Source organism: Denticeps clupeoides, chromosome 10, assembly GCF_900700375.1.
Source record: "Denticeps clupeoides chromosome 10, fDenClu1.1, whole genome shotgun sequence".
NCBI classification, from domain to species: Eukaryota; Metazoa; Chordata; class Actinopteri; order Clupeiformes; family Denticipitidae; genus Denticeps; species Denticeps clupeoides.
Window position 1 is genome coordinate 18842592 of NC_041716.1, and position 27838 is coordinate 18870429.

The 27838-nt window shown below is 44.8% G+C and overlaps 2 protein-coding genes across 5 annotated transcripts in view; both read left to right on the plus strand.

Annotated features, from left to right (window-relative positions):
* Positions 1-678: 678 nt before the first annotated feature.
* Positions 679-5883, plus strand: LOC114798395 (uncharacterized). Its single transcript, XM_028994072.1, has 6 exons — positions 679-825; positions 907-1142; positions 1417-1811; positions 2844-3004; positions 3509-3641; positions 4679-5883. The coding sequence occupies exons 2-6, from the start codon at positions 959-961 to the stop codon at positions 4853-4855; spliced, it is 1050 nt and encodes a 349-aa protein (XP_028849905.1). The 5' UTR covers positions 679-825; positions 907-958; the 3' UTR covers positions 4856-5883.
* A 1107-nt stretch (positions 5884-6990) lies between these two features.
* Positions 6991-27838, plus strand: part of klhdc8b (kelch domain containing 8B) — a 96830-nt gene continuing 75982 nt past the window's right edge. For 3 of the 4 annotated variants that reach the window (XR_003751075.1, XR_003751076.1, XM_028994313.1), the window contains exons 1-3: positions 6991-7183; positions 23748-23910; positions 24280-25427. Coding sequence is in view for 2 of the 4 variants with exons in the window: in XM_028994313.1 (XP_028850146.1) it covers positions 25037-25427 (391 nt within the window). In the remaining 2 variants the exon portion in view is untranslated. Of the gene's footprint in view, positions 7184-7530; positions 7669-23747; positions 23911-24279; positions 25428-27838 lie in introns of all 4 variants that reach the window. The other variant, XM_028994314.1, reaches the window with a different exon arrangement.

A 27838-nucleotide genomic window follows, 5' to 3' on the forward strand; every position in this document is an offset into this window, starting at 1 on the left:
GTTCCCATCTGGATATAAATGTTTCATAGTTTATATGTGACCAATCATTTTAGCAAATGGCCGCTTTTGAAAGCCACCAGAATCGCAGACTGTAGGGTGAAGCTGAAGTTTATATTCATTGTCTGCGTGTATGGTGACTGACTGCATACTGCAACCCGGTGTCAGAATAACAGGAGGATGTAATTCTTAAGGATAATGTTTTTATTCCTCATATGCTCTTCTTAGTCTTACAGGGGACACATTATATGTTGACCAGGGTCTTTCAAATGTCCTCTTTGTAGTGTGACCTGATAGTCCTTATTGGAAAGAACTTGCTAATCATTATGTGAAACACTTCTTTCAATCAAAGGAAATAAACCATAGCACATTCCCGTAGTTTGTAAAAAAAAACAAAAAAAAAAAAACAAAGCAGCATGTCCCTTCAACTTGTCCATAGAAGCCTTTTTTTTCCCCATCCCCAGTCTTCCCTCCATCTGAGTCAGTTGTGAAGCCGTGTTGGACAATCAGTCTCAGTAGCTGCCCGTGAAGCCCTAAAACCAGGGCCTGTGGCTGGATTCACGCTCCAGACCCGTGGTTCCCAGTCGCGGATTTGCAAGTCCAGCTTCGCTGGTCCTCCGATATTGTTGTGGCCGGTAGGTGTCGCTACTCGACACAGACGCGCCGTTCGCGCTTCTTCTACGCTGAGAGCGGGAGGTGTTCTGGTTGCTGCTGCAGCTGGAACCGGTATGTTGACATGTCTGGAGGTCTCTCCGTCGTCGCCGTCGCCATGTCCGCGTCACTCCGGAGCTTTTCTGCGGGCTGAAGCCACCCGACGCGTGGAAAGCGGTAAATTTCTCCGTTTTAGAGGGTTTCTTTTGTCTCAGAGCTTCGCAGGTCCGACGTTTCCGGCTGTTTTCTTATCCGCAGTGAAGTTTCCCACAAACGTCCAGTCAGCGGCGCACACTGCAGCCTCCAAGAGATGTCCGACAGCAGCTGTCCGGCCGGGGACACGGGCCGTCCCTGTCCCCGCGGTCACCGAAAGCTGCTGCTTCACGTCGACCTTAACAACACCATCCTGGTGTCCGACGCGGTGACGAGGCAGGGGACGGTCGCGGCGCTGGAGGCTTTCCTGTCCACGGTGACGTGGGGACGGATTACCAAAGGCAGGTCTTCTGAAGGGACCAGAGACGGGGAACGTTCCTTTATTAGTCCCACGAGTGGGAAATTCACATTATCGCGGCAGAAAGTTAATAGACAATATGTCTGTATATGTATACATAAAAACATATCGGCTTATGTGTGTATACAGGGTGAAAATATAGATACACACACACATATATTGCTCATAAGGAAATACTACAGTGTTCTGGATGTGTGTGTTTGTGATCTGCATGAATATTGAGAATATTGTTCATTTTTTCCTCCTCACTTTCGAAGGTAAGTGGGAGTGGGTGTGCGACTCCCCATCCTTGTTCCCACCCTGCGAGGGCGCGGTAAGCTACTACGGCCAGTTCGGCCGGGTGGCGGGCTTCACGAGCACAGGGCCGGGGAGGAAGTTTCGGGCCGTCCTCGAAGAGCACCTGTCCCTGCTGCGCTGGCCTTCGCATGTTCCGGAAGACTGCGAGTTCTCTGTCAGGGGCGAGGACGGAAGAGTCTACCACTGGATCCTCCCTTCCTTCTTCACGCTGCTGCAGGACCTCTCGTCTGAGGGCCGGGAGTTTGCCGTCTTGTTCCGCACCTTTGGCACAGACATGCCTCGAGTTCTCCGAGCGGTTCACAGAGCTCTGGTTGAGGGTTCGCACCCGCTCTTCCCCGATCTCCCTGCGCTGAAGGTGAGTCCTGGCCGTGGTGGCTTAGCAGGTAAGGACCCGTATTTGGAAGGTTGTGGGTTCAAATCCCAAACCACCAAGGTGCCACTGAGGTCCCCATGATCAAGGCACCGTCCCCACACACTGCTCCCCGGCGCCTGTCATGGCTGCCCACTGCTTCATTCAAGGGTGATGGTTAAATACAGAGGACACATTTTGCTGTGTCACCCTGTGCTGTGCTGCAGTGTCTCACAATGACAATCACCTTTATCCAAATAATCTTATTTGCCAAGACTTATGCTTTGTCCTCAACTAAAAATGCTGTTTTAGCGTCTCACGGTTCACCCCGCACACACAGATGCCCACTGTGCCTTCACAACCCACTGGGGAAGAACAGTGAAGCAGTTGTGTGATGGAGTGGGTGGTGCTTGCATGCTTGGCAATTTGCAGCATTGGCTGAATGCAAATCACATGCTGCGGCTGCGGAAATCGCTCTCTATTCCAGGTGGTTGCGTCCCGCTTCTCATTCCGACTTCAACAGGAAATAGATTTGTTTCTTTTAAATGTGTCCATTTGCCATAATCTCATCATAAACAACTTCCAACCATAAAAGCGTCTTTATGCGTCTTTAGTCTTTCTTGCTCTGCTAATCCAAGGCTGCAAAATGGCTCTTTATTGTCTAAAGCTGTGACGCAAGTCAAAGAAAACAAGCTTTGTGCGGGACAATAGGTTGATAGCATAGACCAGCAGAGTTTGCCGAAATGATGGACTGTATTCCCTGTGACACGGCCTGGAAGCTGCAGTCAGTCACTTACAGGGCGGAGTGGCCCAGGGGTAGCCTGAGCCGCCATGGTGCCACTCAGGTCCCCTTGATCAAGGTACTGTCCCCACACGCTGCTCCCCAGGCGCCTTTCATGGCTGACCAAGGGTTAAATGGAGAGGACACATTTTGTTACAAAAAAGCTGGTCTTGTTGTGAGGTGTTAAACCTGAATAGGAACCGCCCTCTAGCCTTCAGTAACATTTGATGGTGTAGAACGTTCCGTGTTCCCTGCAGCTCGGCGTGAGGGAGACGGCTGGCCGGATCCGCTGCAGCGCTAAGGGGGCCGTTCTGACGTGTGGGGACGAGCGACTGTCGAGCCGGGATGGGGAGCGAGGGCTCTACCAGTACTTCAGCTCCATGCAGGGCTTGTGTGGGTTCCAGGACCACTTTGACTGGTGAGGGAAGCGAAACGAAATGTGTCCACAGGCTCCTAAAATCAAATGAATGAAACATCTTAATCACAATTCGCCTGTTTGGGTGAAATGATTTCTATACACTGATGAAAGGCAGTGCTTCTGGCCCACTGAATACACAGATATGAAATCAACCCTACGCTGAGGTGTGGGACCCGTCACTGAGGTCCTAAAATACCTTCAACAGGCACTTACATTTGACATCAGGACTTTTCTTTTTGGCTCTTATTCCTAATTTGTTCTGCTGTCAGCGTTTTTACTCACGACTCACAAATGGAGGGGTGGCTGAACTCGGCGACCTCACCTTTGAACTTTTTCTCTCTTGACCCCAGTTCATTCTACCGTTGTTTCAACATCAGCACGTTTGAGTGAGTCAATTAAGGACTAATCATTTTAACCAGAACCGGCAGCTTGCGTAGAGGACTGAGAACAAGGTCTGGATTTGAACTGATATCATTTCTTTATGCTTTATTATTTCGATTACAGGTGGGCGCGTAATACCTACTCCATATTAGGTGGGAAGCCGCTCTGGGTTGACCCTTTTGATAGAACTGTGCAGCATATTTTCATCGATGACAACATTCGCCAAAACGACGAGGACACCATCGTCCATCCTAAGGTCTGTGTTCTTCATCCATGATTAACGACCCAGATTTGCTATGCTCATTTCTGGTATATGGACGGTAAAACTACAGAGTTGTAATTAAATCATATTAATATAAACTTCAATCAGAACCACGACCGTGCTAACGGGTGACCAACATTCCTCATGTCAAGACAGTACCCGGTGCCCTTAATGGCCATACTAGCCAGAGGACGAAGCTCCGTAGCGCTGAGCTTTTTCTATAATTAGCGATGAGCCACGGCTCACCCAGTCCTTTCTGGCTTTCTGAGACACGCAGCCTGAGTGGTTTTGGTTTAATGGGCAGTTTGTGGGATCGCAGGTACGCCAAGAGCCTAAATATGAGCGTTCTGACATTTGTCCTCTTTAAGAATGTTGAACAACTTCACTAATAAAAATAATAAAAAAGAGAGTACTTCACTTTACAGCCCTTGCAAATCCATGCTTTATTTCAGGCATGCTTAAATCATTTCAGGTCTTAAATAATGCTTTATGTTGTGTTTTAGGTTCATCTTACACTATTGAAGTTGCACCCATGTTTTACAGCCCCCGTAAAGACAAAAGTCTTGTCGCTTGTGCACAAATTGACCTCAAGTGGCGCTGAAATATATTTCTAATGTATGAATCCTTACCAAACCGCATGAATGCAGTCCTTCGAGCTCATGGAAGTCATACAAGATATTAAATTTGGATCTCACAGCACCACTACTTAATTTGCTGACATTTTTGTATTTGCAGTAAATTTGTTCAATTTCTGTATAGGCGACAAAACTTTTGTCTTGACAAAATGTGACATTTCTGTCTTTATTAAATGATAAATCTTTTTTCAGTGAAACTAATTCATTTCAATGCATTAAGCATCATTTGTAGGGTTTAGCTTTTCATACGGGCTATTTCTAACACCAATTGATTAATTAAAAGTCAGGTTAATAGCAGGTGTTTCTACAAAATAGATAAGCGACAAGACTTTAGTCAGGGACTGTAGATAAACCTGTTCATGGCTTGTAGTGTCATCGTATGTAATATTCTTTCAGCTGTTTTTGGACCCAGGCGGCTCTCAGACGCGCACTGCCTCCACGACAGAGCTGTACGACCTGTGCCTGGTGCAGACCGACCTGCTGCGAGCCATATCAGACCCCGCCTACTTCACCCAGCGCGTCCACATCTGTCAAGAGAACTACGAGTCGAACCTTCAACAGGGGGCCAGCTAGACCAAACTCCACTCAAAACTCCACTTTTTTTTCTTTGTTACATTTGGTATTGAAGGAAAGATGTCTATTAATGAATGATTCTGTGCTGTATGGACAGGGTTGCCTATCACCACAAAATATATATATATATATATATATTTTTTTTTGCTGGATTCTGGATAATCAAAAGGTTGCAGGTTCAAATCCTGAACTGCCAAGGTGCCACTGAGCCTTTCAACGACAAAACCAACCACTTCACATTCATAATGATGAGAACGTTCCTCATGTGTTACAGTATTCTCAGGGTCTGTTACAGTATTTTTGGAGAGGTGTTTTACATCCATCGTTTTCAGATGATTTCTATCTAAGAATGATTTTAGTAATAGATTCTGTAAGCATTGGTTTAGTTGATCGTTTATTTTAATGAAAGTTCCACTGGAATAATGAGACTCTATTTTGTAACCGTTATGGACTCTTAATACACGTGTGTTTCACCACACTGCTCTCCACCAGGCAGCCTCTCTTATTACAAGCCACGTGTTTCGGGGTACAAGCCCACTGGTCTGATTTGGATTACTGGAAAACTGCTACTGTGGACAGTGAGGTGAGGGTTTTGGGGCGATAATGGGGCAATGAAGTTATAAGCACTGGACATTATTTATTCATAGATTCTGTAATTATTAAGTGACAGGTCTTGATTCCTTTTTTATTATTTTTATTATTATTCATTGTGTCTGGATTTTTTATGAGTAGAACCAAAAGAACAGGATAAGAGCTGTGGTCATGTTCTACAACTGAAGCGTTTATAAGATTGTTACTTGAATTAAATTCCATTTAGATTAGATTAATGTAAAGTGTGTATAAAATACAAAGCAGAAATGTATTAAAAATTGTGGAATAAACCAGCAGTATAGGGCCTTTTTGTGATTGTGGATGATTAAGCTGTGCTGAAATGTCAGCAGATAGGAATGTCAGGATATACAACATTTTCAGAATGTGCAGCCTGAGCATTTTTTTGTCTCTTGAATAAATAGAAATTTCTTGACAAATTAGTTGATTGATTTTGGGCAGTGGTTTGCCTAGCGGGTAAGGAAGTAAACCCGCAACTGAAAGGCTGTCGGTTCGAATCTCAAACTGCCATGGTGTCACTGAGTGAAGCACGGTCCCCACACACGCTGCTCCCTGGGGCGCCTTTCATAGCTGCCCACTGCTCACTAAGGGTGAAGTTTCAAAGCAGAAGGTTCACTTCACTTTTCACATAAGTCATGTTGTCTTTCAAAACCATATACCTGTATTAAAAAAAAAGTTACAGGTAAAGAAAAATAAGCGTGAATGACGTCATTGCAGCCTTTTTTTATACTTGTGACGCACCTGTCCGTCGCCAGGGGGCGCTGTAAACCGTCAGGAAGTCGTGAGCAGATCCCGCGCACCAACACAGACACGGCCTCGTCCACGATAAAAAAAATTTACAACAATACGTAACATATAAAACGTTTCAGTCTCACGCCATATTCAAATTTTATTTGTCACATACACAGTCATACACGGTATGATATGCAGTGAAATGCTTTCTGCAACTGCTACAGACCACAGTATTGCAAATGTTGCAAGTATACAATGAGCCAATATGCAAATATTGCAAACATAACCATATATTACACTTTTACGTCTTTAACATAAAATATGTGTAACTGGTAGGGTGAAGGTGTGCAAATGAGTTACAGTTTTTTTTTTACAGATGACTGGCAGAAATGACGCTTCGAGGCATTTCTTTTATGCCAGGTTTGTAATTATAAGAAGCTAATTACAAGTCTAAAAACATAATTGGTCCAGTCGTTCTGAATAAAGACAATTCAAATATGAATTATTTGGAATTTACAACACACTCTCGATCTATGTAATAAGTACCCTTTTATTACGGTTTCTGCACTTTTTCTCCAGCCTCGTGTTCCCACTTGTTCCCGAGTCACCGTCGTATATAAATGTATATATATGAATTTAACAAGGTTTCAGAAAAAGCGACGATACATAATAATATGTCATATATATGTCGCAAACTTAATCGCCATTGCGCCGTGCACGTCATAACGCGCAATTAGGACCGATATGCGAATACAACCAACTTGGCCCGAAATCGGCACCGAACGCGCGACCGAGCAACACGTTCCGTCTGACGCCGTGTCGCTTCCCGAGCCGCCCCGCCCACCAGGACCGCCAGCGTCTCCAGCGACGGCGACAATAAACACGTGTTCGGTGCGGCAGGCGACACCCGCCGTACCTGCCTGGGGTTTCTTTCTTACTCCGAACCCGACGGACGGACGGACGGACGGACGGTGGCGGGGGTGACGGGTAAGCGTCCGCGATCGCCCTTTAAAAACTTTGTCCCCCGACTGTAACTGCGTTGCGTTTTCCTCACGATCGAATTTTCTTTACATCGTAACGGAACTGTAATGTGAAGATTTTAATACAGTGTGCACCACAATTGTCGAAGTGCGGCTTATTATATATAAAAACATTGCAAGAACATTTCAGCAACGTTTTAACTGCGGATCCCCTCTGAGACGACCACAGAGAATCCCGCAACTTCGACCATCACCTCCTTTAAATGGCTGCTGCCGTGTCGTTTTCCCACGTCCTCTGCGTGGCCGAACAGACCCGTCTAGTCACCTTCTGCATCTTTCATTTTCATTCTACAGATTCATGCACCTGCTTCAACGTGCCTGGCGTTTCCGATCTTCGCTGGTTACCTGACTTCTGACCTCTCAGAAGTCCTCAGTTCGCTTGTCCCACATGCACCTGGATGTAGAACGTAATCGCCGCATGTCGCACTGCTGGTAATTACTGTCATATGCAGTGCTGTGGTGTTCATCTGCATACTCATTCCAAAGGCTGACATGCACTTTTCATGTTGGCACAGGAGCAACATGAATGTGTGTGTGTGTGTGTGTGTGTTTAGGAGGCGAGCATTGTTCTGCTTTCAGATTTCCTTGTCTTGATTTGTGCGTAAGCAGGAGCTTGTGTGTGTTTTTAGTGGTGAAAATAGTTCATTTTTAATAAAGTATTATGGAACCTGATCCATCGAGTGCTGGCGCGAACAGGGTTCATGTAAAGGGATTACTGAAGCAACAGCTGCTTTAAATCCTGGATCTGGAGAAAAACTGTGCCCGTTCCATCTCTCTGTGCACGTCCCCGATCTCCTGCCTTAAATGTGAGACGCAACAGACGTTGTGGGAGAACTCCAGCGTTGTCGCGTAAACACTGAGCAGATCACTGCCGGTCAAGGTGGACGCGTCTCAGCCGCCAATGCACAAACTCCGCCGTAGTTTACACACCAGACAGAGTGTCAAACATCATGGCTGGCAGGGACACAATGTAACAGGGATTAGCACGAGTGAAGGCACAGCACAGCACATGGTGACACAACGAACTGTGTCCTCTGCTTTTAACCCTCACCCTTGGTGAGCAGTGGGCAGCCATGACAGGCGCCCGGGGAGCAGTGTGTAGGGACAGTGCTTTGCTCAGTCACACCTCAGTGGAACCTTCTGATTACGGGGCCGCTTCCTTAACCGTTAGGCCACCACTGAAAATTGACTGAAGATGATCTGAAGATAAGTGTGTTAACCATTAGGCTACTACCAGGCTGAGAGGAGAACTTCAGTGAAGTTCCCCACTCAGAAACACTTTTAATCTAGGACTAGTCTTAATCCATGAACAGTAAACTCTGCTTACGAGTGAAGGTAAGAGCATGTCCTCATGCACCATGCATGGAGAATTTGAGCAGGATGTAACAGCTGTGTGGACTGAAGAGTCCAGACTGACCCTGTTCCAGAGTGGTGGCAGCATCAGGGTACGAAGGGAGCAAAGAAGGGAGTTCATGGGGATTCCTAGTTGTGAAAGAAGGCTTTAAGGGACAGGAGACATCATTTTCACACATGGATTGGGTCCCCACCTTGAGAACTTTTATCGTCCCCCACTCAACTGTGGGCTAAAATATATAAATTATAGATATCAATTAAAGCTTCTTAATTTATATAATGCCTTATATTCTGATTTGTAAAAAGTGTGACTTTTTTATAATCTCACCATGTACAAGTACAAAGAGAGACAAGATTGGAAATTTAAAATAACACACGACACAAAATCATGACAAAGGGCATTGTGTGCCGTCCAATATAGTGCCGGTCGAGACAAGCAGCACTAATACAATAATATATCAGTATGTGGAAAAATGTTGTATATATAGTATATCCAGTGTATCATGATAGTGACAACAATAATAGTAATAATATGACATAATATTCTAGTATGATAATAATGGTAATAATATAGCAGCACAGTGTGCAAGTTGGATGGATGATCTGATGCTGCAGTACCTTCTTCTGGAGGGCAGGAGTGTGAAGAGTCCATGTGAGGGGTGTGAGGGATCCTGCACGGTGCTGCGTTTGTGGAATGTGTCCAGTAGTCGGGGGAGAGGAACCTCAATGATGCTCTCAGCTGTCTTCTCCATCCTCTGTAGGCGCTTGCGGTTAGAAGTGTTGCAGCTGCCGTACCAGACAGTGACGCAGCTGGTCAGGATGCTCTCCACGGTGCTTCTGTAGAAAGTGGTGAGGATGGGTGGGGGAAGGAACACAGAGGAACTTGGTGTCCTTTACAGTCTCCACCGCTGAACCATTTATGGTGAGTGGACATGATTTCCTGAAGTCCACAATGATCGCCTTTCCATAGTTGGAATTAAACCGACATTTTTTTGCTAAGCTTGTACCATTTTTGTTAATTAGAAATTTGGTCTCCCATCTTATTATGAAATGATTATTCGTGAACTTTTCATAACTGATAACCAACATATTTACTCTTCTGAACCTTTGTCTAGAGTGTGATTAATACATCATTTATTATTTACAGCATTTATCAGACGCCCTTATCCAGAGTGACTTACAGTCAGTAGTTACAGGGACAGTCCCCCTGGAGCAACTCAGGGTTAAGTGTCTTGCTCAGGGACACAATGGTAGTAAGTGGGGTTTGAACCTGGGTCTTCTGGTTCACAGGCGAGTGTGTTACCCACTAGGCTACTACCACCCAGATACATGCCATATATGCTTAATTGCATTTTAATTAGTAATTAGCATTCGTAATTATCATTTTTCTTTCACTAAGATGGAATGGTTCTATGTACCTCGCTGTGCAATGAGCCTGTCCTCCCTACCCAGAGACCCCAAATCAGGCAGACGGCGGTAAATTCATGTTAAAATCTGTGGAATTGAGAACATTTTTCACAATATGTCTTGTGGCAAAGCAGAAATAAAAACTATTTATTAAATTTGAATTCCTCATAGTGAATTGCATTCATACGCTTAGCTTATTCAGGCATTTTTTTGTCTCAGCTCTCCGAAGCTCCTCTCTCTGACAACGTCTTCCCAAAGCGCATAGTTCCAAAACATAAAAGCATTTAATGAGCAATGATGGCGCATCGGTAGAGGTTGACATTGTGCTCCAGACACGGAAAAGATACGGATTCATTATCCCGTGAGCACAGGCACTTCAATTCCGAACGGGAGCCGAACTCACGAGGGACCGAGTCACTGATTCGTTTGTAATTGAATTATGTGATGTAACGCACTGCCAACTTCCAGTGGCGAGGCTGGATGGAACGGACATGGGTGACGGATGGCTTGTTGCTGCACTCGCTTACACCCGGACTGCCGCGGCCCTTCCTCCGCTGCACGTCCGGAGTGTGCAGCTCTGATTACTGAGAGCTGGTTATTGAGCCGCCATGCAGCTTTGGTGTTGGTTTTGTAAGACATGCCACCATGTTCTTTTGGGGTATTTATAATTTACTTTACCATGTAAATGTGTTCATCTGTGTAGGTAATGATTTGTTGGTGTCTTTACTAAAATATACTCTTACTACATTATACAGTGTATGTATGAGAAGAGCTTTACTTGAAGTGAGTTTCATTGTGATACACAGCACATGGTGACACAATGAAATGTGTCCCCTGCTTTTAACCATCACCCTTGGTGAGCAGTGAGCACTGCTCACTCAGGGTGATGGGTTAAATGCAGAGGAAAAATTTCACTGTGTGCACCGTGTGCTGTGCTGCAATGTATCACAAGTGACAATCACTTCACTTTGCTCAGTGGCCACCTTGGGATTTGAATCAGGAACCACAACACAATTTGAGGTAGATAAGAAAGGAAAGAAAATTTCCTCATAATTCATTTATTTTTGTGCACATTCAGGTAAATTAAAAATAAAAGCTGCATTAAACAGACATTTCCATTTAATGACCTCGTCGATATCCGTTCAGGCGAACACTTTGTTTTGTGGGGTGCACTGTAACGTCAAATTAATTGATATGCTAAAAGGAGCAAAAACACTCTTCTCTCTTTAAATCAGGCCTGTCAGGGCATGAACACTCTGAATATCCCATCATGCATTTTAATGCAGTCAGAAAAGTGCTTGCTGCATCACTTTATTTCCTCTCTACCGCCTGTTCAGGGGTCGGCTGTGCTTGGAAGTACAGAGATTAAAGCTGCATCACTCTTCCATCAGAGGCTGCAGGGAGCTGAGTCAAGCTGCTATTTACGATCGATAGACTGCTGGGTAGACATCGTCTGTATTGTTGGGGCAGTGGTGGCCTAGCGGTTAAGACAGCGGTCCTGTAATCAGAAGGTTGCCCGTTCAATTCCTGATCTGCCCAGGTGCCACTGAGCAAAGCCCACTGCTCACCCAGGGTGATGGTTACAGAGGAGACATTTAGAAAGTGAAGTCATTGTTACAGCACAGTGAAATTTGTCCTCTGCATTTAACCCATCACCTTGATTGAGCAGTGGGCAGCCATGACAGGCGCCCGGGGAGCAGTGTGTGGGGACGGTGCTTTTGCTCCGTGGCACCTTGGCAGATCGGGATTGGCAACCTTCTGGTTGCGGGGACGCTTCCTTAACCGCTAGGCCACCACTGCCCCCCATTTTGTTGTGTCACCGTATGCTGTACTGCAGTGTTTCACAATCACTTCACTTTTATGTATTGCACATGTATAGTTGAATAGAACGGAGGTAAAGGGTTAATCAAAATGACAGGTTTTTAGCTCTGTTTAGATGTGCGTGCTGGTACTGTTACCGTTTCTGTGCTAGTGCACTGTCCTATTCATTGTGAAATATGTACAAATGAGGAAACAAATAATGGCTGCTGCACACCCAGCCGTTACAAAGAATGCCCCTCGGTGGTCAGGTTTTGTGGTTTGTGTGGCATAGTGCATCCAAACTGGTTTCCAGAGACACAGAGCAGGCTTGCTGCTTGGTTTATAGTTTTTTTTGGTATGAGGATCCTTAGAAACGTTGCGTGAAAAGCACACTTTTCACATATTTTCACATAAAGCGCAACCTTTTTCATATTTTTACAGTATCATCATGTTGCAGGCAAATTTAATGTATCCAGTTTATTTTGGTGTGTAGTTATTTATATAACTTTAATGATCTTTTTTATTAACAAAGTCTCCTCCATTTCACACCATTCTTTACACTCATAACACCCCTTGTACACATTGGGAATTTGCGTTTAGATAATAAGCGCTTTAGTTAAAAGAAAATTTGGAACATTTTTCATGTGAATTTTTTTTCCCATGTTCTAGCAGTATAAATATCTGCCTTCATGGTATAAGCACACATCACATAAACATTTCATATTATCACATCCCATTTAAACATTAGTCTTTAAGGGTACAGAGTATGTTTAAATGTTTTACATAATGTGATGCTATATAAAAGACATTTATGTACTGTGTTGCTAACATTGCTAGCATGCTAACCAGCTAGCAGTGGACTGTCCTTTCTCGTAGTAGCACGGTGTAGTGAGTTATTGCGCCATTTGTGATGTATTCTGTAAGAAAAAAAAGTTCTTACCTCTTCTCACTCACGTTATAGGTGACACTTAGTCAGAGATGGAGCAGTTGTCCACCACTACTTTATGTCCCCTGTCTCTGACTTGGTGTGAACTTCCCATCCTTGGACTAGTGACCTGTCCGGCAAATTTAGGCGAAGTGTGATCATGTTAAATGAAAAGCTGCCGAAATGTAAAAGTTATGCAGCTGTTTTATTTTACCGTGCTGTGGAGTTTAATGCAAAAATAAGACATCCTGTGAATGAAATATTCTTAGTAAATGCTTTGTTCTTTACAAAGTTGAATGTGCTGACAACAAAATCATACAGAAATTATCGATGGAAATCAATTTTTTCAACCCATGGATGGTCTGGATTTGGAGTCAATCTCAAAATGAAAATGGAAAAACACACTACACAATGGCGCAATTCAATGTATGTAATGTATTGTCCTTAAAACAAGTCTAAATGAGTCTCAGTAGTGTGTGTGGCCTCCACGTGCCTGTATGACCTCCCTACAACGCCTGGACATGCTCCTGATGAGGTGGTCTCCTGAGTGATCTCCCAGACCTGGACTAAAGCATCCGCCAACTCCTGGACAGTCTGTGGTGCAACATGCTTTTGGTTGATTGAGCGAGACATGATGTCCCAGATGTTCTCAGTTGGATTCAGGTCTATGGAACGAGCGGGTCAGTCCATAGCATCAATGCCTTAGTCTTGCAGGAACTGATGACACTACACCACATGAGGTCTAGCATTGTCGTGGATTAGGAGGAACCCAGTGCCAACCACACCAGCATATGGTCTCATAAGCACCGTCCCCACACACTGCTCCCCGGGCGCGTGTCATGGTTGCCCACTGCTCACTCAGGGTGATGGGTTGAATGCAGAGGACACATTTCATTGTGTCGCCGTATGCTGTGCTGCAGTGTTTCACAATGACAACCGCTTAATTTTCACTATATTCGCCACGTGGACTGTCTCACAGACTACCTTAAGACAGGATGGAACCATTTGCCTCATTTGTTTTTAATTATTGAAAAGAACGCGGTGAGTGACTAGTGGTGACCCTTTCTAATTCTAAAAGAAAGAAAGTGAAGTGATTGTCACATGTGATACACAGCAGCACAGCACACGATGCACACAGTGAAATGTAGAGTGTCCTCTACATTTAACCCATCACCCTGAGTGAGCAGTGGGCAGCCATGACAAGCGCCCGGGGAGCAGTGTGTGGGGACGGTGCTTTGCTCAGTGGCACCTCAGTGGCACTTTGGCGGATCGGGAATCGAACCTGCAACCTTCTGATTATAGGACCGTTTCCTTAACCGCTAGGCCACCACTGCCCCCAGAGATACAATGCAGTGCAATCAGTGCAGAGATACAATAAACAGGCTGTTACACTGGCCGTACGTTTAATGGCCAGAATAATTATCACACACCCCACTTTCATTAGCAGGTGGCCTTTGATTTGGACGGGAAAAAAAAATCTCATTCCCATCTTTTTTTTTAATATGTCCCTGCTTTTTTTCATTCCAATCTCTACAGTTAAAAGGCACAGGAAAGCACTGTTCACACCACTCTTATACCGTGCTGTTACAGCAGTGAAGAAACAGAGACCACCCTTCATACTGCAGGAGGTGTGGACGGCGTGGGTCTGACAGACTTCATTTCCTTTTTCCCTCTCTCTCCCTGACCCCTCGACTTTAGTCCCCTGGGGACAAAACTTCAAACCAGCCAAAATTCACTGGAGCCTGGCGGGGCGGGGTGGCAACATCAGGGACTGGATGTTCTGTGACCGGAGGTGATTCATTGTAAATTTAGTGATACGGCCAGACAGCCTCTCTTGTTATTTGAAGGAGGCAAATAATTCTTTTTTTGTCTGGTCACTATGTTTTTTATTGGATTCTTATTGGATTTCGTCTGAATGGGCTCAAGCAGAATTGTCATGTCCAGTGTTTATCACTGAGCAACTGTTCCAGGTCTCTCAATTCAGTATTCAGTTCGAGTTTTGTGGGTTTTACTGGGGCGGCTAAATGCAGGGCTGGCGGCACAATCCTCAAACGCAATTTAGGCAATTCATTAATTTCAGTATTTAACTCCTTTGTCTGCCACTACCTGCCTAATATTGTTCAGGCCCTCCTATTGCTGCCAATACTCCCCTGACCTGTTCAGGCGTGGGCTTTACAAGAGCTTTGAAGGTACGCGGTGGCGTCTGGCCGTCAGCAGCAGGTCCTTCAGTCCTGTTAGTGCCTCCATGGATTGGATTTCTGCAGCACATTTCACACATGCTTAATTGGATTGAGACCTGGGGAATTTGGAGGCTCATGGATGTGTTCCTTAAACCAATTCTGAAGCATTGCCGGGCACATTGTCTACGTGCCACCATACGATGCCGCTTCCATGGACTTCCATTCCGTTCTTGTCCCAGTAGAGATGCACGGGAGGGAAATCGCTTATTGAACCAGTATTTTTCTGAGTGGCAACTATAGCTTGCTAGTAATTCAGCTTACATGTAGTTTTTGTCTGACTTAGTCTGATACAATAATTCGAGTTTCTCTATCGTCACTGAGGCAGGTGGTATGTGGTGTTGGTCAATTTAACATCCACATGAATCTTTACACACCATAATAACTTCATGACATGTCGATCAATCCGTGTAACAGTGTGGTATTTTACGGCCTCTCACTTTGGTAGCTACATTTATGGAAATTGTTCTTTCTGGGTTTAAGGTGATCTAGTACATTCATCAAGTACATTTCAGATTCACACTCATGTAAAGGGAGGACTCAGGAGCACACATACACACACACACACACGGTACTCTGGTAAAAAGAGTAGAGCTGCAGAGAAAAAGCTGAACGCTTCGAAGCTTATGGCAAAAAAAAAAGGGGGACTCGCTTATTGAAGAATATTTTTTTCACTGTGCTGTGTGTGTGTCTGTTGTGTTAATTGCGTCTGAATTATCTCTGGTCAGTTGACGGGCGGCTGTTTGACTCTCTGCTTTCATCATGTTTAAATTGGCCTGGCCTAGTTTTACCCGTTGTACTATTTGTATGATTCATGTCTCGGCTGTGGACGGGCGAGTGGGCCCCTGTGGCGGCGAGATGTTGGGATGGGTCCCACATCGCTCACCGGGGCCGCGCCGCGCTTCGAAGCGTTTTTCTCTGCAGCCGTGCTGCTTCCTGGTAATGGAGGTGTTTTTACCAGAGTACCGTGTGTGTGTGTGTGTATGTGTGTGTATGTGTGCTCCTGAGTCCTCCCTTTACATGAGTGTGAATCTGAGCTGTGTTGGGAGTGTGTGTGTGTGCACTAATACAACGAATACAGTTACTTTTCACTGATTACTTTTAAAAAAATAACGTAACTTGCTACTTGGTACCAGGAGTAATTAGTTACATTACTCATTATATTACTATATTACTCATGATGCCCATCCGTCCCTAAAAGAGCAGTCAAATATGAATCTACTTCAGAAAGCACAGTCACAAACAGCCTGTAGATTCATCTCTAAATTAAAATATGGTCAGTGGCAGTTGAAATTATATTTGCTTCTGTTTTCAATGAAGGCCAATGTTCCTTTTATCTTTTAGACTAACTCAAACTGATGACAGTACTTTCTGTTTGTGAAAGTATTCCACTCTGGCCCATCCGCCACCACCGAGAAGATTTTTAGGTACAACTGCAACAATTGCACCTCATAAAAATTTGTCTTGCAATTTTGGATATTCCACTGTAATCCATTACAGTTGTAATATTATTACAGAACGTAATAATATTACTGAAACGTGTGTGTGCTTGCATATATAACAATATGATGTTTAAATATGACTTATTGTGAAGTATAGCTAATGGTCTGCCAAAAAAAAAAAATAATGTTCTAAAACCCATTTGAAAAGTCAGTTTTTACCTCACATTTAAATGAAAACTGAGTTAGATGTGTTAGATGTGCTCAGTGCAGCATAGTCGGAGTCGACAGAAAGTCTTGATCCAATTCAATACTGTCTGACCCGTCTTAATCCAAAATGCTCCCAGGCAGCTGAGTTAATGGTCATGGGAGGGCTGTGGCACCATAACTTGACGGTTTTTTTTTTGTTTGTTTCATTGTGAATTCTAAACTGAACATTAGGTAACACATTATGTAGCATAAAGACACTGAGGGCTTTATGTACTTCAACAGCAATTATTTATGTTTGTTTAGCCCCAAATCACAAACAGTATGTCTCAACGGCCTTTACATGCATGCAGACTTTCTTTGGAAAACTCACATGGTGAAAAAACAGAAGAAGCCTTGGTGTAATTCAGTGAGGGATCCCCTTCCAGTGAAAGTGAAGTGTTTGTCATTGTGAGACACTGCAACGAAATGTGTCCTCTGCTTTTAACCATCACCCTCGGTGAGCAGTGGGCAGCCATGACAGGCGCTTTGATCAGTGGCGGATCGGGATTCGAACCGCAACCTTCTGATTACGGGGCCACGTCCTTAGCGCTAGGCCACCACTGCCAGGGTAGCAAGAGCGTGCAATGTACACCACTGCAGTTTTACTTTTAAAAATCCGTTCTTGTCCCAGTAGAGATGCATGGGAGGGAAATCACTTATTGAACTAGTATTGAACTTGAACTAGCCGCACCCTTCAAACCCTTCTTACGTCCAAAGTGTAGAATCCTGTGTCCAAACGTGCATTTGTGAAAAAATGGGTAAAGGCAGAGGCGGTGTTCTGCTCTGTGACTCTCTTGACTCTTGAATGGTTGTGCACCATTCCATTAGCCTTCCTGAAAACATGCGTAGACAGACTATAAATGGGCCTGAATATGGCTTACACTATATTCATCTTGTCATTAAAACTGTCCAGAACTGTTCTTGCATCATTATATCCAGTCCTATGCGCCATTCATGTAATATCAGTGGATTTGATGGACATTAAAAGTCCTTTAGAACACTAGTGGAACGTTTTATGTGTAATCTGGCCAATATTGATTGGTGGCTGATCGACTGGCACTGCTCTTCTCTCGGTTCATAGTCTGTGAGCAGTGGAGCATCTGATTGGACAGTTGGCCTCAGGGACGGGAGTTGGGTTCTGAGTTATTAAACTGGCGAACCAAATGAGGGATTATAGCGATAGACATCTTACAGTACTTATGTAAGAGCCTCTGTAAATGTGGGAGCATCTTATTTGACAGGATGAGGCACGCGGTGGTCATTTTCTAATCATCGTTTTCTGATCTCTTTCCCCTTTGTCTTCTGTATCCTGTCTCATTTCCATTCTTCTTGCTCTCGCCCTCTTGTAAACATTCAAATTCTAATGTGTGCACTGTGTGCTGTAGCAAAATCCATTGCATATCCTGCATGGGGATCTTTCCTTCTTTGTTCTAATAATAATTTTGGACACATCTTTCTGTTCAGGGCGGAAAGACGCATTTTTGAAACAGTTGCTCATGGCCAGACCTGCAGAAATGTGCGAGTTCTGCATTCATCTGCTCGAGGATCTAGGATGAAAACTGCCTCTGGGAGTAATTTATGTGAAAGACTGTTGGATTACTGCTGTTCAATTCTGGAAGCAAACTTCACACCATCTGTAAAAAAAGGAGATTTGTCCTACAACATGAAAATAGCCTTAAAATCTACAGTGGAATATCTCAAGAGCTGCAAACTAAAGGTTTTGTCGTGGCTATCCCATTCCCTCGGTATACACATCATGGAAAATCTGTGGATAGACCAGCAGTGGAGGCACGATGGCTCACAAATTAGGTTTTTGCAGGGACGAAGGGGCGAAGCCCCCCAAAGTGACATCTGAAAAACTCTTAGCTGGCTACAAAAAGTGCAGCGATACACCCAACGGGTGTTCAAATTTTCATTGTTCAGTGTCCCTTCAATACCATGCTGTTTTCTCAAGGGGAAACTAGTCCAGGAATATCGCATTCCCGATATTGAAAAATGAAATTCCACTTTTGGGACTCTCGCTGAAAACCATCCATTATCCATTATAAGTCTTGGCCCATTATGGGTTCAGTACTGTGACAGAGTCCCAGGTTCTTTACGCTGCTTTTGGTGCCCATCCCCATTAGGAAGTAAATTGGACTGTGTTAGTTGTGTAAATGCGTGTAGGTGTGTGTGTTTATTACTGTATTTTTGTAGCTGCTGTGTGTATTTGTGGCTGGATGGGTGGGTGGTGCACACCTCTCTTTTCCCCAGGACCCTCTCGGTCAGACGTAATCTTGTTTGACTGCCGTGGGGCAACACACTGCAGAATTGTGGGGGCTGATGCGAGACTCCTGTCAGGAGGGGAGGAGGGGTAGTGCAGACAGGCCCTTCTGCAGCCGCCGAGCAGGAGGAACCGCTGCAGGCCGGCGCACCGATGGGGATGAAGATGAAGATGAATTATGAATGGCAGCCAACAACACGGTTTTCAGCCTGATTGGCTGTGAAAGTGAAATAGAAGAGACAAGGCGAAGGTGCTCATGCAGCTCATGCCCTGTGAAGGATTCCAGTTTGAAATGCCCACAGATGCTCCGGGTTATATGGTGACGTGGCAACCGTAAAAGACAGAGAATGTAAACTGGATTCTGATGAAATTGTAGGTAAAACCTCACACAGAATAGCCAATAAAACAAAAAACACAGTAAAAGACCCAGCAGGTTCATTCACTAGGGGTGGGCAAATATATTAAATATACTCGATGTATCGCAGTGACTATATCCTGACCATTGAGTATAAATCCCACTGTCAGCAGTGAGTGCCGCTCCCCCGCCCATGCAGAAAACTCTCCCGGCACATGCGTGTTGGAAAGACGATGCGGTCGAATCAAATCGCTATAGGACCGATTACTTTACATGACGCACGGAACGTTTTGATGACACAATTTACTTTATCCCCATATCTAGTGGTCAGAAATATGAACAACTGTGACATGCATGTAGTACTTGGCGTGCCTTACTACTGGACAGTTCAATATATTATGACCAAAGCCATTCAAGAAGTTTGAAAACTTGCCATGTGACACAGAAACTTTAATAAAATAATGCTATACCAATACCAATACATGTAAAATACTTCTCTTCATGCCCCTTCTCCACATGTCCAACACCTTGCATAGGCAGCACAGAGCGTCCTAGTTCCTTACCGCAGAACAGTTCGGCGCTCCCACGTGACTACATTCCGTCCTGTATGATACAGAGGTGTACACTGGAGTTTGTTTAAATTCATTATATTGGTGTTTTTTGCAATAAACGAGTGAATGAAATTTTAAGTTATCCAGATGTATATTGTGTATCATGATATAGCTTTAAAAACGTTGCAGTGTTGCTCAGGCTGTATTGCTTTACTCGCACACACACTGTGGTTTGTGCGCTCGTGGCAACAGCTGCACATTCATTCCGGGGTAGCAGATACTGCAGAAGAGCCCTAGGGACGCCCTGGGGCCGATCCTCTAATGAGAACCACTATCAAATTTACAGTAAAGCAATAGTTTCCACACAGCTTGATTGGCTTTTATTTGAGTGATGGTGTTATGTAGCGGTGTAGCACTTTTTTTTTTTTTTTTTGGAGGATTATTGCTTTCGTAATGGTCACAATAGCAATGTGATAAAACACACTAAACACTATTAACCTTCATATTGTAGAAATTGAAATTGCATATAGAACGTATGCATATTGGTAACATCAGTTTTGAAAATAAAAAAACATTGAGATCAGCATTGATTATTACAGTGGCACTGGGTAATCGTGTGATATATTAGACAGCAAGACATTTTGTTCTGGAAGATTTTGTGAGTGATGTGAGTGACTTTGAACCTAAGGACCAAACTGTGATACTAGAGGAGTGGAAAGCGTCCTGGTCTGATAAATCACATTTTCTTTTATACCATGTGGTTGTCAAGTTGTGTGTGTGTGTCACTTTCCTGGGGAAGACATGGCACCAGGATGCACTATGGGAAGAAGACAAGCTGGCATAGAATGTGCTATTTTTCGGACAGTGTTCTGCTGGGAAATCTCGGGAATGGCGCATTCATGTGGATGTTACTTAGATGCCATTATTCAGAGAAACGCACAATCACTACTTACAGGGAAGTTTTCATTTGAACAAGGACACAGTAAAAGTAACTGGGGTTTGAAAAAAAAAGTTCAAGAATAGCAAGAGGAACATAACATTGTGTTCGAGGTGATCTCAATCCAATCAAGCATCTTTGCTGGAAAAATAAGTCTACTCTATGGAGACACCCCTGAACATCTTACTGGACGTTCCTTCAGTCATGGATGTGATGTTCTTACCTTGAATGGTCAGGGCTGTATTGCTTGCAAATGGGGAACCTACTCAATATTACGTGGGCAATGTTATATAAAGTTATAATATCAACACTGACTCCCATTGATCATATTTTTCTGCATATTGTGCAGCAAAGCTCTGTTCATATTGTCCATTTTCTCATTGCACTATCCAAACAAAAAAGTACCAATCCCAGTACTAATAGTTACCCTGTTAACCATGGTTACCTGCAAGGAAACACGTGCAGATATCATTGCGTTGCATAAAAAGGGCTTCACAGGCAAGGATATTGCTGCTACAAAGATCACACCTAAATCATCAAAATCATCAATTGGATCATCAAAAACTTCATGGAGGGAGGTTCAAGTGTTGTGAAGACGTCTTCAAGGTGCCAAGAAAGTCCAGCAGGTGTGACCATCAGTCCTGTCTCGTACCAACAGCATCCTGGGACCATTCATGTGTGGGGCTGCTTCTCATTCAAGGGAGTGGGCTCACTCACAATTTTGCCTAAAAACACATCCATGTATAAAGAATGGTACCTAAACATCCTCCGACCACAACTTCTCCCCACCATCCAAAAACAGTTTGGTGATGGAGCCAAAACTGATGGAGCACCGTGCCATAAGACCAAAGTGAGAAGTAAGTGGCTCAGGGAACTCGCTGGACCTTAATCCAACTGTGGTCAACTTGTGGTCCATCTTCAAGAGGCGGTTAGACAAACAGAACCCCACAAATTCTGACCAACTCCAAGCACTGATTATGAAGGAATGGGTCGCCATTGGACGCAGAAGTTGCTTGACGGCATGCTAGTGCAAAAAAAGGGCCAACATTGCAAATGTTGACTCTTTACAGTCAATAAAAGCCATTGAAACTTATAAAATGCTTGTAATTATACTTCAATACGCCACAGAAACATCTGACAAAAAGAATTAAAAAAACACTGAAACAGCACACTTTGTGAAGAGCAGGATTTGTGTTATTCTCTAAACTTTTGGCCACAACTGGGTCCAACTGGGCCCAAGTACAACTCTCAGTAATGTGTGTGTGACATATCTGCCGAAAAGCAGCATGATGATGTATGTAATTGATGTTCAAGAGAAGTTCAGAAACGTTGATTTGCGTTGACGTAAATTGCTCAGGGTTCTGCAAATTATGCACAAATGAGAACACGAGCTATATGATTTGGGTGATAGTGGTCCTGTCTCTGCATATTTTTGATAATGAAATAATCTCAATTCACATAATGTTTAGAGGGTATTAAATGACAGCATATGGATGGAATATTTTGGCTAAGAAATCCTGCCCTATTGTTTATGTAATTTTTCTTACTGTTTGGATCCATAATCATGCACTATTCTACAATTCTAATGACTTCATTAATTACTCAGTCTGATAAGTGTCTCTTAATGTGGCGTCTCCACGGGAACTCACCCTCGTCTGAAATGTTAATTGGAGTCAAATACCATCACCAAGGTGCCAGTCCCATTTTCAATGCCAAATTTCTCCTGCTCCTTAGTTGACTGCAGCGTCCCGCAACATGAGCTGACTCTTCCATGAGCCTGACTTTCTAGCGCCGCTGAATTCCCACCTGCAGGATGGGCGGCCTCCTCAGGGGGTCCCCTGACGTCGGCTGGCTTTGTCATATGGTGGGACTCTCAGCTGATTACTGTGACATTTTCGTAGGCACATTCCTGTCACCGAGCTGCGACTGTGCGCCCTGTGGAGCCGCTTGGCAGGGAGAGATTTTCTCCTCCTTATTTCTCCCACAAAGAGACAGGAGACATTCGTGAGAAGCAGACATTGCAGGAGGGGCAGAACTAAAGACTGAAAAGAGAGGAAGAAAAGAACTGATGAAGAATGGGCCAGGGTGGCATGGCTGGAAGGGCCACGATCTGTCATTTGTGTCATTATTTTTTTCAGGATTCAGAATGTCAGTGTTCGAAAATAGAAGCTTTGTCCTGATTAAAAATAATCTTAAACTCTTCAGATGTCATTTTCACCGTCTGTAGTACAGTGTTGTATATTCACCCAGGCCGGCCTTGAACATGAGAGTAGAGACGAGCGCATTGACTTTCCGCATCAAAGGAAATCAAACCGTGGGTCACAGCAGCTGCCACTTTGTAAAAAGCCTTTTGAAAACGTTGTCGATATCCGTAGCCTCCTTCATCTGGTCTGAGGAAGAAAGCACTTCCTTTCAGGACGGATTAATGTTTTTTTTGTGTGCGTGTGTGTAATTTTTATTGTGGCTGCTAAGATGAATGTATTTGCTTTTCCTGGTTAGTTCTGCAACGCAAGCAACATCATAAAAGGCACTAATCATAAAAGTCTTCACACACTTTCCATTCCCCGCATGCGTTTGGACTCGTAACGCAGCATATTCAGTGCTCGTAACTAGTGCTGGGAAGTGTTGCTCAGATGCAAATGAGCCAAACCGTAAACCACAACTGAGTGCATGTACATTTTTGGTGCATTTTGTTCACAGTGAAGTTTTTACTTTGTTCTGTTTCATATCCGTCATCAGTTAAATGCATTAATACTGTCAGAGACAACAATTCACCTGTACACAAGCGTGTACACCAGTGTTGTGTCTATAATAACCATTTCACGTCACGTTTGAAAGTGTTTCAGTAGCTGCATTTTACAAAATAGTTTTAAAACTGCAGAAAATAATAGGTACACATATTTCATCCTGATAAGTACCTTTGTCAACAGTTACTCATAGAATTGACATGTTTCATTTGTGACTTTAATTTGTCTCTCTGTCTTTATTCTTCCAGGCCTGCGCGGACCATGTGACACCATCTGGAGGTAACGAGCGGTAAATCCCGGCGGATCCCGACGCCACGCCGGCGTAAAGGCTCGTGGGGGAAGGACGGCGGCTGACCCCCTGTCCTGCACGGGGAGGATTTAACCGCCGCTGCCACGCCCTGAGCTGCCGAGGTCTTGTTGCACCGCCCGTTTTTTTTTTCCTTCTCCTCGCAGCGCGCTCCGAGTATTTGGCAGGGTCCGTTCATCATCAGCCACCTAATTAAACACGGAGCCCAATTAAGAGAGAGTGGGGGGGGGGAGCCTGAGACACACACACACACACACACACACCTGAAGACAGCTGACTCAGCCAAGTGCCAACGTCTGTTGCACAGCCCCAGTCCAGCCATCTCTGAGGAGGACAGTGACCATCTGTTTATTCTGAGGAATACCTCACACACACACACACACACACACACACTCCTGCCTCCACTGTCTTCCTCAGGATATTCAGGATCACTTTTTCACACTCCTTCACCACCTTCCCTGCTTCTCTTTCAGCCTGGTGCTCCGACCACCTCGTAATTACTGCAGCCTCACGCCGCCGGGTCACCACACTTCCCCCGCGAGAGGCTCTGACCTCTGGAGAGGGTGGCCGCTCCCAGTCCGGCGTCCGCTCTCCCTCCCACACACGAGGCCGGACTGTAAATGTCAGCGCCCCGGCTGGAGAGCAATCTGGACGCGTCCCTCTGCGGACTCCTGCGGGAAGAGGGGGGGTCTACGAGCCACCGCGTAGGGACTACGGCGTCCTGATGACCGAGATCCTCTCATGCCGCGCTAGGGAGCAAGAACGTGCAGACTTCCTCAGTAGCCCTGCTTTTGGATTATCAAACGTTGTGGGGTCCTGAGATCCGGCAGGGATTACGTCCAAGTTCCCTGGAGCCCCGAAATTCAGGAAGCCAGTCGATTGCCTGCATATACTGGAGGAATCCCGGTCTAAGACAAAACTGCAGCATTGTGGTTTTTTTTTTTTTTGTATTTGCTGCAAGGTTTCTCCTTTGAGGAATGAGTGAAAAAGACCAGATGACTGTTTTGAGGGAAGAAACATACCCGAATGAATAAAACATTAAGCGAGATGGATGCATAGCACTGACATTGAACCTGTTCCTCCTTCTCACCTCCTCCTCCTCCTCCCCTCTCCCTCCATTCCTCCCTCCCTTCCTGCGGAGCTGACTGTATTTACCTCCGCAGTGCGGTTAGCCTTTTTTTCCCCTGGTGCCAGTGCTATGCCCCATCAATGTCGTCCCGTCCCTGAGCCATGCCCGTCCCGGAGATGGCGCTGACCCCCGTGAAGTCCCTGCACTGGGAGGTCTACCCCCCCATGTCCGCCCGCAGGGTCTACTGCACCCCGGTGCTGCAGCCGGGCCTGCTGTATGTGCTGGGGGGCTGCAGTGAGAACGGAATGCCGCTGGACAGCGCGGAAGTCCTGGATCTGGAGACTCAGCAGTGGTCCGCCCTGCCACCCCTGCCCACCGCAAGGGCGGGCGCATCAGCCGTCGCCCTGGGGAACCGGGTGCTGGTGATGGGCGGTATGGATGCTCAGCAGAGCCCCCTGGCCTCAGTGGAGGTGTATAACCCAGACGAGGGGAAGTGGGAGAGAAAGAATGACTTGGAGCAGGCCTCCATGGGCATCACCTCGGTGGAGAAAGGTAAACAGCAGGCTCATCTTTAGCACTTTTATGTAGATTGCAATACTTCGGCTGGTTTGTTGTTCTGAAAGACCTCGCCGTGCAGCTTAAGTAAATGTTCTTCAGGGATTTTGTGACATGGATTTGGATCAAGGGCCAGATGTGAGGAGCTCTGCAGATAAAAAATGTGTGTTGAGGCGAGTAAGGCTAAATTGTTGCAGCACAGACAGTCGCCTGTTCAGCGTTGGTTGGAATGAAAGTCACGGCACAACTCAAATGATAAACGCTGCGAACACGAAGCCTGCGTTCTGCTTCACAGCGTGTCCTTTGGACCGTTTCTGCAATTCTGTCTGGTTCTTAAACCTGTAATCTATGAAGGTTCCCCCAACATGACCACATTTCTATATATTTTTTTTCAGTCATTTACATGTACAGCATTTATCAGACGGCCTTTTCCAGAGTGACTTACAATCAGTAGTTACAGGGACAGTCTTAGGGTTAAGTGTCTTACTCAGGGACACAATGGTAGTAAGTGGGATTTTGAACCTGGGTCTTCTGGTTCACAGGTGAGCGTGTTACCCACTAGGCTACTGCCACCCTCCTCATGCAAGTATGATGCCAAACCAACAGTTTGTCCTATAGCATATTTAACAATAAAGAGACCTGCCTACAAGAGTTTGCTCTATGTCAGTTGTTCCCAACCGTCTTCCTTGAAGCCCCCCTTGCCTTGTCCAAAACAAGCCAAGCCCCCCAACCTAGGTGTGACCAGGGGCGGTGGTAGCAGGGAAGTTCCACTGAGCAAAGTACCGTCCCAACACACCCCAGGCGCCAGTCATGGTCGCCCATTGCTCACTGATGGGTGACAATCACTGATCTTCACTTCACTGAGCTTATGAAAAAGAGGACACCTCAGAGCATGGACCGGTGCTAAACCCGGGGGTGGGGTGCTAGCAGGCTGACAGTGGATTGGGTTGGAATATAGAGGTGCTAGCGTCCTGTAGTGCGAGTGAGCGGGAGGATGTAGCGTGTAGGATGACCAGACGAATGTTTCAGCAGCTCAAAATCACGGCCAACTTCACAAACTGGGCCAGACGTTTTTCTCTTCTCACGTTTCACATTTTGCTAACCTCATAACCTCAGTGCAGATAAAATTGTGCATACCCCCTGCAATCTCTATCGCACACAAGTTGGGGAGCACTTTTCCATGGGACATTCATTCTTGGACGTCAAGTCCAGTCCCTCAGTATAAATGTCTTCGCTGTAGACATTAATGTAAAATATGCCATTTAATGTAAAATAGGCCAATCCATGGTCAGGTCCATGGATTTATACGGAAATATTCTTGATATACTAAACTCATCCAGGTCGTTGCATATATTTTGTATATGTAGAACAAACCTTCTTTTTCAATGTAGATTTATACTACATTCAAACAATGAAACAACACGTGGAATTATGAAGTAAACAATAAAGCGCTAAACATATCCAAATATGCGTTATATTTTATAAGCATATTTTTTTATCTGTCCTTACCTGGAGTGGATTCCTAACAGTCTTGAAGGAGTTCCCAGAGGTGCTGGGCACTTGTTTGCTGCTTTACCTTCACTCTGCGGTCCTACGTATCCCAAATTCCAAACCTCATTTGGATTTAGGTCAGGTGATATTGGAGGCCAGCACTCCATCACTCTGTTTCTTGGTCAAATAGGCCTCACCTATGCAAGAGGTGTGTTTGAGAGCCATTGTCCTGTTGAGATGCGCAAACCAGATGGGATGGCATGTCGCTGCAGGATGCGGTGGTAGCCATTCTTGTCAAGTGTTAATTATGGATTTTAAATAAATCGCCAACCTCGTGTCACCAACCCCGTACCATCACACCTCCTCCTCCATATTTCCAAGGTGGAAACCATCAACTCATCTTTTCTATGTCTTACAAAGACACAGTGGGTTGAACCAAAAATCTCAAATTTGAGCAAATTTCCATTGGTCTACCATCCATTCCATTGTTTCTTGGCCCAAGCAGCTCTTCTTCTACTTGTTCTTTCTGAAAAATACCTTCTTTGCATCAATTAGTCCTTGAAGGTCTGAATCACGATGTGTCTGCTTGACCTTTGTGAAGAATCTAACACTTTTTTTTTCTATGTGATTACATATTTGCTGCTTCATGGATTGGATTCTGCCAGTATTCATTTACAATGTGGAAGCAAAGAAAAATAAAGAAAGACCATTGAATTTTTGACTGGTACTGTACATTATCGCTTCATTGTAGTTATCAGTTATTGTAGTTTGCGTGCATGGAGTTAGCATACTCTCATGTTGGCGCAGGTTTCCTCTGGGTTTTCCAGTTTCATCCAGCTGCGACCCTGAGTAGGACCGTCTCTTGAGCAAATAAAAACCCTTAAACGCTGTCAGAATCCTGCTGCCTGGTCCCTGGT

Coding starts and splice junctions, on each gene's coding strand:
- LOC114798395 (XM_028994072.1), top strand. CDS start 959: ATGTCCGACAGCAGCTGTCCGGCCGGGGACACGGGCCGTCCCTGTCCC. Junction 3,005..3,508: donor TTCCAGGACCACTTTGACTG/GTGAGGGAAGCG, acceptor TTTCGATTACAG/GTGGGCGCGTAATACCTACT. Junction 3,642..4,678: donor ACACCATCGTCCATCCTAAG/GTCTGTGTTCTT, acceptor ATATTCTTTCAG/CTGTTTTTGGACCCAGGCGG.